This window comes from Acanthochromis polyacanthus, chromosome 19, assembly GCF_021347895.1.
Source record: "Acanthochromis polyacanthus isolate Apoly-LR-REF ecotype Palm Island chromosome 19, KAUST_Apoly_ChrSc, whole genome shotgun sequence".
In the NCBI taxonomy this organism is placed as follows: domain Eukaryota; kingdom Metazoa; phylum Chordata; class Actinopteri; family Pomacentridae; genus Acanthochromis; species Acanthochromis polyacanthus.
The window spans coordinates 13,577,924-13,589,438 of record NC_067131.1 but is presented as its reverse complement, the minus strand read 5'-3'; the positions used below and the strand labels follow the sequence as shown (position 1 = coordinate 13,589,438).

At 39.9% G+C, this 11,515-nt stretch overlaps 1 protein-coding gene across 1 annotated transcript; it reads left to right on the top strand.

Moving 5' to 3' along the window:
- LOC110969552 (carbonic anhydrase 4-like) lies at positions 1-10,491 on the top strand. Its single transcript, XM_051939983.1, has 16 exons — positions 1-55; positions 223-255; positions 345-521; positions 723-874; positions 960-1,049; positions 1,352-1,418; positions 2,477-2,646; positions 4,650-4,755; positions 4,837-4,866; positions 4,956-5,132; positions 5,725-5,879; positions 5,972-6,061; positions 6,724-6,771; positions 6,881-6,962; positions 7,055-7,218; positions 9,967-10,491. The coding sequence occupies exons 1-16, from the start codon at positions 1-3 to the stop codon at positions 10,120-10,122; spliced, it is 1,752 nt and encodes a 583-aa protein (XP_051795943.1). The 3' UTR covers positions 10,123-10,491.
- Positions 10,492-11,515: the final 1,024 nt, after the last annotated feature.

Here is an 11,515-nt window from a genome sequence, read left to right as displayed (position 1 = left end):
ATGTATCTCCTCACCTTTGTGCTGTGCCTGAGTTTGGCGACTTTGGTCAAATATGGTGAGTAAAACGCAACAATTTTACTAAACTGATCTTTTTTTTTTAATCTGTTTTTCCTTCCATCTATAACTGTGTGTGGATTGTAGGGTAGTAAGAACAGGATGTCTTTTAATAAGAACATGAGCACCTACGACTCACAGCTCACGTTTGTAACATTTCTGTTTCAGCTTCTGGGAGTGACTGGTGCTATACTGGCTGTGGTAAGTAAGGACAGATAAGGCTGATTTGGATCAAACTATCATTAGCCGGCATGATTTTGTGGTGCTAAGCGCCTCTTTAACTTTTATAGAAAATTCCCCATCCAAATGGAAAGATATTTCCGGCTCCTTCTGTGGAGACAAAAGACAGTCTCCTCTTAACATAGTCACCAGTCATGTAGTGACTGACTCTAAACTGAATAACTTCACATTCGTCAACTTCTCCTCTGAGCACGCCATCAAGTCCATCGTTAACACCGGACATACAGGTACACAAACTAAGACTTCCACCTGCTTTTTTGTCTGTATATTTACTGTATTACAATGCAATTCTGAGGAACTTGTTAGTGGTCTATTTGAATACTATCCAATATGCAGCATGTATATTTGTGACAGGAGCCTCTATGGGCTCATCCATATCATAATAAAACTTCTTTCTGAACATGCTTCTCCGTCTTTGCCATGCATAGTGAAATGCAAACTGAAAGATAATGAGGTTGAAGTGAGTGGAGGTGGACTCAATGGAACATATTCCACCATCCAGTTTCACTTTCACTGGGGCGACACAGAGCATCACCCAGGTTCAGAGCACACGATAGACGACCACAGATATCCGATGGAGGTACAGCATCGCTTGACATCATGCCTTTTTCTCTCAATGCGGTCCTTATTGTGCATTGTGTCTCATTTCATGTAATCTCTCGTAGATGCACATAGTGAGTCTGAAGAAAGGTCTCGCTGTGGAGCAGGCCATAGAGAAGTCAGACGGAATCGCTGTCCTTGGATTTTTCATAAATGTATGTCCTACAACGTTTACTGCACAGACACGTCTCTACATTGTTAACTGTTGAATGAAAAATATTGAAAATGTTTCTTCTGTGTTTACATCTTTGCAGCATTTGCTCATTAGCAGCAGGATGCACTATAGAAACTGCTACAATAACCCAGAGTTTTATACCTCAACACCACAGTTCATGCACTGGCTCTATGATGGTCGCATATTAGCAACTCACTTAATTACTAATGGCTGTTCACTCTCTACACTGCACAACAGAAATATGTACAAAGCAATATAGTTAATTATGTCCTCTCCCTAAAGGCCACCGAGGATAGAAATATGTCAGAAGCCTGGAGCACGCTCACATCTTACCTCACAAATGTCACAGGTATGATTTGTCCTTTTAAAATCATGAAGTTTCCTTTTAGAATATTTTGGCACAGCAAGTTGTAGTAATCAGCTAAGCATTTCTTAATGTAGAACACTTTGTGGTTTTATTACTAGGTCACTGCTTTTATTTGCCCAGGGACAAATAGGGCGAAGTAACACATCAGATCAGATTTAGAATTTATGTAACTCCTGCAGTCAAACTGGTTTCAAAGCAATCTTTACTAATATGTCTGCGATGATACTCAATCATTTTGTTCACAGTTAATCTAAGAGCTTCAGTAGCAGACTTCTGGAGAGAGATCTCAAGACTGAGCTCCAGGTACCTGGTAGTGGTGTCCGAGACCCCCTGTGTTTAGAGATAGTTCAGTTTAACTTAGAAAATGGACAAACCTTTGAGTACAGCAGTGTTCACATTCTTTATCAGATGGTTTCAGGGAGGAGCTAAGGGAGCTAGATGTGTTAAAGTGGAACAGGCATCTCTAAACAGAATAAGAGGTATATGACACCACGTATCAGGTACTTACAATGCGGTCTTGAGATCTTCCTCCTGAAAGGTTTCCTCACCATTAACACTTTGATCACGCCTTATCTGGCAATTTGACCGCCGCTCACATTTTGAAGAATGTAAAACTTGGGTCATCTATGGGCCATTTGGGAAATTTATGGCAGACAATACCTGTGACTCTTACTTAGAACTGAAGAAGCCTCTTGGATAAGAGTCTTCAAGAGCCAAAAACACAGAAGCATAGCTGCCTTCCCCTGAAGCTCTTAGGATCTTTTTTGTGTGATTCTGCAACTTATGAAAGAACCATTTAAATAGAGGCCTTTGTGCTTTTACTTTCGAATGTCAAGTTATAAATGTGTGAGTCATCAAGCAAAGTGGATGCAGGTGAGACAGAGACAGATTGTATGTCACAAAGTCTGCGACAAACAGTCCTTTGTTTTTTGTAACTGATGATCATATTCATGGCAAGAACTTAAGGAAACTGTTGTTTTTTTCAATGCCCACGTGACTTTCTTTTGACTACGGCCTTTATATTTTGCATCTTTCCACAGCCGAGGGCAGTGAGGTTAATATAAACCACAGCATCTCTATTAATGGCCTGATTGGAGATGTAGACCTGACAAAGTTCTATCGGTACATGGGCTCTCTGACCACACCCATGTGCAATGAAGCAGTCGCGTGGACGGTGTTTCAGGAGCCAATCAACATCCACAAAGATCTGGTGAGTTGGACAGGATTGACCAGGGTGAAAAGGAGTTTAGTCAACAGCTGCCCCAGCAGAAAGCATCACTTTTCCACTTAATTACACGTGTGACCAACCTAACCAGTCCAAGCTGTTGCGAAATGGACAGGAAGCTTGTTTTGTCTGTGTGTTGTTTACATCAGGATAATGACAGTGGTTGTTTGCCACTTACCGCTAATGAACAGCTGAACCCATAAATGAACTGTGACAACTGGAATCACACACAACCTGTTACACAAGCAGCCGCAGATGTGGCGTCGCCGGAGAAACCAGACGATCAAATGGACATACTGGTACATGCTGGTGTCTCCTTTGACAGCTGTTTGATAACGACGCTTGTTATAGTTTCTGTTGACTGTAACAACAAGCAAAAATGTTAGCTCCATGTGACTGTGGAGGAAGAAGAGATAGTTTTGAGTCATGCTGCAGAATGCTAATCTTTTCTTCATCTTATCTACCTGACAGCCATCATCGCTCTGTAGATAGGTGAGGTACACATATTTCTGTAGGTGACATGATCTTGGTTGCATGTGGTGCCTCAGCAGGTGCATAACAGTTAGAGCACACATATTTCACATTTTTATGCTGTGAGTCCATTTTCCAATGCAGTATAAAGTCCCACACCTGTCTCCCTATGCAGTAAAGACCTGGTTAAATGCCCAAAATCATAAAAAAGACAAAAGCAAAAGTTTAATTTCTTTGATTGTATATTCTATGAAAGTTAAAAAAAAAACCCACAGGTTTTGCCAATCCTGGAAAAAATAGCGGTGGTTCTACATACCATAGATGTGTAGCTATTTACAGTTTTACAATTTCGATCAACTGAGTCTTTTTCTACTTTTCACATTTACTCTTGAAAGACATCAAATTTGTTTCCATGCTTGGGAGTGCAATTTCTTTCCATAGGACCTTGTGCAAATGATTTCTCTTGGATTTTTGAATGAGACGTGTAGTTTAAAGGAATTTTGATTTTAAAAAGTAAAATAATTATCATCTAGACTTTTTATTTTTTGTGTGATGAAACCACACATCAAACATGATTATGCAAAGGACTGGACAACTGTAAAGTTGGAAACCCAACAATTCTTTCAGTCCTTACAGTTTCTTACACTGATAAATGGTGTAATTTGGGGGATTTTTCAAAAAATAACATTCTTTACAAACCCTCTGGCAGGTTGTGTGGTCCAGAGGGTTTATACAATCCAATTTAAAACACCAAAAGATACATTCTTGTGTGTGAGCTCAAGCGGAGCTCCACCGATTTTACACATCAGTCTGTTTACTGATGCATTTATCTAAATGTTGTATACAGTTTTCTGTGGCTAACGAAGGAGCTTGAATGCAGCTCATTTAAAGTGTAACAGCTTGAAAATGACAAAATCTGGGTGTGTAGATCTAAAAAGAAGAAGAGTCGCTAGACCTGGAACCTGGCCCTTATCTCTGCTTGAGGCAAATGTTTCTTGGCTCTAATAGTCACTATTAGCATAACACACCTAGATTGAACGGTCAGTGGCTGGGTTACATAATTGGAAACATTGTCTGACACTGTTATGGGACTCTTTTTTTAAGCTGAATTGAATATAATATAATAGAAAGCTAAAGAGTTACAGACAAACTGACACAAAAACTGTCAAATAAAAAGAACAAGCCACCCCCTGAGGGTACTTTACAGCATCATGGTATAAATAGCGCTCTGTGCTGACAACAAAGTTTGGCCCTTTGACTCTGCTGGAGGAACTGTGTTAATTTCACTGCTTTAGGGGTGGGAGTGTCTCTGTATGCTGCTAGTGCATGACTTAACAACTTATATGTGATCTGAACATCCAGATTCTGGCTCAGAATGGGCTTGAGGAGGTTGACTTCCACAGTTTTGCATTTTAGAATTGCTGATTTTCATTTGGTGATGACTTGAAACTGTTTTTGGGGGCACCAAGAATCCTACTATGCAGAAAAACCCCTGACACTGCTGTGGCTCCTTTTAGGTTCAGCTGTTTCCTACGAAGGCAGGCTTCACTAACGCCTATCGACCTCCACAAGGGCTGAATGGGCGCCAAGTGTCTGCCTCTCCTGCAACTCCTCTGCCTCCCAGTGAGTTGAAAAATCACACACATTTACAGCATGCTCCATGAAAGTTGTCACATTAAATACGTCTGTTCTTCTATTCTTCAGGTCCACCATGGTGCTATGATGATCACTGTGGTATGTATCAACAAAACTGATAAACCGAGAGTTTCAAAGTGATGTTGCTGTAGGATTAAGCATCTAAACTTTTACCTCTCTTCCACAAGACTACGGTCCATCTCATTGGCACCTTCTGCCTCTGTCCCACTGTGGAGGTGAACGTCAGTCACCCATCAACATTGAAAAAGAGAAGGCTAAGGTTGACAGCAACCTCGGTGACTTCACGTTTACAAAGTTTGACGACAAGCACGCCATCAAGTATATCACCAACACGGGGCATGCAGGTCTGAAAATGTTTTTTCCTTTAATGGGCGGATGTTTTGGACAGAGTTAAGACTGAATTTGCTAACAGGACAAACTATAAGCTCCATTTAAATTTATGTAACCACATGACCTACAGTTGATTACAGGAGTCAGGGATGAAACTGGGAGCTGTATCTTTACAAATAGAGAGCATTTCATACATATTTGTCCATAATATTCAGATTTACGTTCTCATTTCTATAACTACAGTGGCAATAAAAAGCGTTCACTTCCTATTTTGAAGTTTTGCCCCTGTAATGCGTCTCAACAATAAATTGTGATCAACTTAATTTTGCTTTATTGAAAACACCAAAAAAGCCACAAATGAGCTACATCTGTGTCAAACTACGTGAAATACTTATTCAATAGCTCTCTGAAATTTGATGTTTTTAATTATTTGGCATTATCTTGTAGAAATCTGTTTTCACTTGGACATGAAAGAGCCTTTTTTTTGGTAAATTCTTGTCAAAGAAGCCAAATTATATTGGTCATGATTCAACGGAAAAAGGAAAACTTCCAGTTCGGTTAAAAGAAATCAAATGTTCGTCTCTTGTGTTTTCATTGACCTCCCAGTGAAGTGTGTCTTGAAGGAAGATTTGGTGGAGGTGTCAGGGGGAGGTTTGGGACATGTCTACTCTGTCATTCAGTTCCACTTCCACTGGGGCTCCACATCAGATGACTCCAAAGGTTCAGAGCACTCAGTGGATTCAAAAAGATACCCAATGGAGGTAGAAGCACTCAAGTTCTGGTTTGTTCCATACGCAGCATTGTTGTCTAATAGCCATTTCACTGCATGATATTAAGTGTGTGTTCTGTCCAGATGCATATAGTGACTAAGAGAAAGGATTTAACCCTGGATGAAGCAGTAAAGACTCCTAACGGTCTGGCAGTGCTGGGATTCTTTATGGAGGTGCGGTTCAACCTATTAGTGGTATAGTTATGTAGAGTTGTATTGTTAATTACATTATGTATGCTATAATGGCTAAAAAAAACATTCACATAAATCATGTACGAGGCCGAGCAAGCTAACACAAACATATACAACATGATGTAAAAAAAAAACTCACTAAACCTGTTCCAACAGATAGTCTGAGCTTCATCAATGAGCAAGTCAATTCCCTGATGGCAGCATATCAGCATTTCATCTAAAAGGATACAAAAATGTCATGACCTGCACCTCCACTCATCAGTCTTCAGACATTCTGTGTATATATTTGCAAAGGCATGAGATAGACGTTTAGATACTGAACCTCACCTTTACACATGCTGTTATTTCAGTCATCTGAATCAGTGTGTTTGATGTCTGATTTCAAGTTGGCTAATAAGAATTTGGGAATAGAATCTCTCCATTGTGTGCTCCGCATAAGCCATGTCAGACACAAGGTCTGCTATCCTGAATACAAGAGGTCATAAATATGTAAATGTACGTTTCTTTGACCTTGAAAAGTGAAAAAGCAGGAGGGACGTTACATGACAGAATTTTTTTGCACTAGTTAAAATAATTTACATTGATTCTTACCTGAGAAACTCAAGATCTGTTAATGTAAATTTGACTTAATGTCCGTTTTCCAGTCTAAGGTTACTCCTAAAAGTAGCAGTGGCAGTTCAGGACACCAGACGGTAAGTAGTTTAGCTTTCTTAAACTGTAGCCCCAATGTATGAGATTAACTGGCCCAGCTCATTGTGCTCATCAGAGTCTGATGCTCAAAATTATTCGCCATATTTGCAGACAACTTCCACATCAAGTTCAGCATCCAACAAGGAGTATTGGAAAAAACTGACAGATTACCTTCCTGCTATTCAAAACATCAGTGAGTGTACACTTGTTTTATTAAGCATAAAGGAAATAATTCCATAACAACATTACATATACAAATGTGTGTGCATTTCTGCTTCAATATAGGCTCCAAGGCTGAAGTCTCAGCAGAGGTCTCCATTGATGACTTGCTTGGCGACGTGAGCAGAAAGTCGTACTACCGTTACAATGGCTCCCTAACAACCCCTAAATGCAATGAAGCAGTGGTTTGGACAGTCTTTAAAGAGTCTGTCGAGGTGGACCACAACCTGGTAGGTGTCGCTCCTTGTCTTCATGGTGTAGACCTTAAATTAAAAATATAATTGGCCTTGCTTTGTGCTTTACCACGAGAACATAGATCTTAAGTCACACAGTCACCATTTAATTTTTCACTGGAGTTTGTATGCAAAGTTGAATAACGAATAGATGGTGAATAATTCAGTCCTACTGAACTATTGGTGAAGCGAATCCATTTTCTTTTGGTAATCACTGAACTTCCACTCAACCACAGGGCCGTCAGAAATATCTACAGTGAGCTGAACAGTGGATTAGACTGAGAAGCATGCAGAGTTTGCTTAACGTCTTCGTTAAGCAAACATGGTTGCGCATCACGGGCAGCTTAGTTTACATTTGTGACTTTTGTTCGGGCTCAATTTTATAAAGTTTACACTGACATCTTATGGAGCAGTTGTAAGAGTTGCAGGGGACAGATTAAATCGGCGAGTTAAATATCAGTCCCTAGCTAACGCTGGCACATTTGTAGTGATGCTGATTAATGTGTATTAACCCCCCCCAAAATATGATCACTTTAAGATGTATTGAGTCGTATTGTGGAGTACATTTTAGATGAATAACATTGGAATTTTATTACAAAAATGTGGAGATTTTTTTACTGCAGTAGGGATCAGTGAGTCAACAGTTAATCTAACAGAGCTTCAAAAGTCCTCTGAAAGGATGGAGAACCTGCTAAGAGCACAACCATATCAGCAGCACCGTCATCATGAGTCAGTCCTTTATGGTAGAGCTGCCAGAAAGACGCCTATCTGAGTAAAATCCACGTGACAGCCCGTTTAAATTTTAACAAACTCTGTTAAAACAAACACTGAGAGCATGAGGAAAAAGATTATCTCATTTGATAAGTCTAAAAAAATTGATTTGGGCAGAACTCCAAACACTGTTTCTATTTCTTTCTTTCCTTCTTTTTTTTAACCTTTATATAACCAGAAAGTCCCACTGAGATTAGAAATCTCTTTTACAAAGGAGACCTGGCCAAGGTAGCAGACATACAAAATTTAAAAGTTAAATAGAACAGATATAAGATACACAAACAATAAACAGTAAAATAATCAAACAGACTCACAGCTATTCAGAATTTACATTTCTCCTTTACTGTATTCTTTATGATACTCTTAAATTATTTAATGGATATGAATTTTTCTAGTAAAAGAGTTTTTTTGAAGATTATTCCATGAACGTGATGCACTATTGGAGAACACTGGTTTGCTGATGTTTCACATGTATTTGAGTTTGATCAGACTGTGATGTGAAGTTCTTAGGAGTGAGCAGAAAAAATAGATGGTTTAGCAGATCAGCAGACCAGAGGAGTGTCCATCCACCTCAGCCAGGCAGTGGTGTAGATTTCCAACACAGAGCAGCCCACGTGGACAAACAGCAGAAGATTAAAATCCACTCACAGACACTCGGTCACCAGGCCAAGAATCCAAAATCCCGCAGGTGCGCCTATTCCCAGTTTAGGTTGGGAAAACAGCAGGGAAATACAGCAGGTGGCTCACCAAGTGCAGGTGAAGCAGAAAACAGTGGGGACCACTGCATCACTGGGAGGATATGCCAAGCTCCTCTTTCTTTCCTGATCACTGCAGACCAACAGGAGTAGGTCTCGGCCTCAAGGCCTCAAGCCTCAGCAGTCCAGGTTTAGAGCGCTGTGGTAATCTGGAGACGTGGTCAAAATGCTTCTTCCAAAAGTCCCAGATTGACTGAATGATGTTGTTCTTCAGAAGTATCGCTCATTCATGGCAAAACAATGTAGAAAAATGTAGAATATCATCCATAAAAACACAAAGACTCAGACATCAGGCATTGACACACAGACAGTGGATAAACTTGACTGCCATCTTGGATTTGCCAACACATGGCACTGCTCATGTCCTGGTGGATATTTTCTTTACAGTAAAGTTGTGAACTGTGTTTTCACTGTGGTCAGTGCACTTTAATATAATTGTACCTATGCTGCACCAATTCACAACATATGACATTTCATAGCATTTACACAACAGAACAGAGAAAACAATCCAAAGCTGCCTTTGGATTCCCCATGAGCAAACAGCCAGCAGCAATGGAAAGGAACCAAAAAAAAACCCTCTTTAAATGGGAGGAAATAAATAACTTAGGGACTCAGGGAATGTGGCTATCTGAGGATTTGTCGCTGAATATAACTTCAGTGCCAACTTTGTTCATTTAATGTTAAATCTATAACACAATAAATGTGCAGAAGGCAAAGGGATTTTTTTAATTAATGCAAAAATCCAAAAATGTCAAAAGACATTAATTAAATTTCAATATAATTTCAAAGCTACACCCAAAGTCATCAGTGCTCTTGTTTCGAAAGAAATATCCCTGCTTTGACTGAAAATGCTTTTACAAATGTAATCGGTGTGATCTGCTGCTCCCAGTATTTCATTTATCAGCGCAGAGCAGGATGTGTAAAATATGTGACAGAGTGACTTTGAACTATACAGTTTGACACAATCTTCCACCATCTGCAAACAGCGACAACATAATAGCGTCACCAGTGATGGGGACTTCTCTTCTTTGGTGTCTCCTGACATGACATATCGTACGTACGTGACAAGCTTCACCATCACAGCAGGTTACACCGCTCAGGTTCACAAGTTCAGGGAGATAATTATCAAATGACGATGTGTCCTTTAAACGGAGATAAATAGAAAAGACAGTTTCTCTCCACCCTTCATGAAAGTTAATTGTTTCTTTACCTCCATTAGATGATGATGTTCCCGACTCACGCGGGATATAGCAACGTGTTTCGACCCACGCAGCGTCTTCATACTAGAACAGTCTTCACCACGTCAGCTTCCAGTTCCAGTGGATCCATGTTACCGGTTCTGCTGCTGGCATACCTCTGTGCTACTCTAATGTAACAGAAATATCAACAGGCTATGAAAGTGGTTTCACTGGTGACATCTTTAGAATCATCTTTACTTTGATTTATTGCTCGACTGTTGATTAAAGGTGATATCCACTATCTGCTGTGCTCTTAAATATAATATTAAAATGGCAAGATTACTCAACTTTGGTTGGAGGTGCATCTCAGGTAATTCAATATGCTGCTAATCCACTAGTTATGAACATGAACATTTGTTTGGTTTTGTTGGTTATTTATTAAAATGTGTAGACCACATGAAAGTGATATAGAGAAAATCAAATCTTGTCGCATTGAGTGTTTTTGTGATTCAGCAATGAGATGTGTATTCTTGTATCTACTGAAAAATAAAGTCAAATGTCACTGATTCTTTTGTAATTTTGTTGCGTACCTTTGATATTATATTGTATTATATTATTATAGATACTACAGCATATATCCTCCTCTTCATGAGACTCCAATGGAAACATTGGAAATTTGAGGAAAAGGCATGCGACCAGGTGTAAACTAACCGTGACATCACCCGTTGGTTTCAACGCCGAGAAAATGAACCCCGGATTTTGCTACTTCCTGGTCGCCGTTTTGGATTTTTTGAAGCCAGTGACGTAAAAAGCATCATCAAACAGACTGGACCGGAGAGCAACTAGGGGCAGGATTGGCTGAAGACTCTCTTATCCCGCCCACATTTTACCGCAGAGGCTTCTGTTGCTGCCTATCAAGTATAGCCACGCCCCCTGGCTCCGCCAACTTTAACGATTTATTTAAAATTCAGTATTGATTTATTTTAACATCGGCCACCTGATCTCTCATTTTGACCATGAAAACTAACGGGAAAAAAATCCTGAGCTGTAGAAAATCAGTCTATCAAATTTTATTTTTTCCAAAAATGAATTGGGTTCTATGGAGAAAAAGCTTTTTGGAGCCAACCCTAGTGGACGGCGTGATATTGCAAGTTTTTGACACTTCCAGGTGGGCTTCAATTCTGGAGTCAGATGCTACGTCCACTATTTATACAGTCTATGCATGCGACAGATTATTGTAGTAAAATTACGTTTTTTATACGGACTAAATTGAAAGTATGAGGTGAAGTTAAACAAGATAAGATTGAACTTCACTAATTTGGTGTTCCAAGAGGGCGGTGCGCATGTATGCAGCAGCTTTGAGCTCTCCAGACCACATTATTTCCTTAATTGTTGTGTGTAATTTACTTAGATACTTGGCACAGGCACAGACGTTGGGTCTTACTGTGACTGACCGACTGTCCTTTGATGTCAACACTGCCTCAGTCATTGGCAGGGCCCAGCAGCGCCTTTACTTTCTCTTAAAGTTGAGGAGAGATAAGCCACCACAGAAACTGCTGGTGAACTTCTACAGGTGTGCCACTGAGAGCG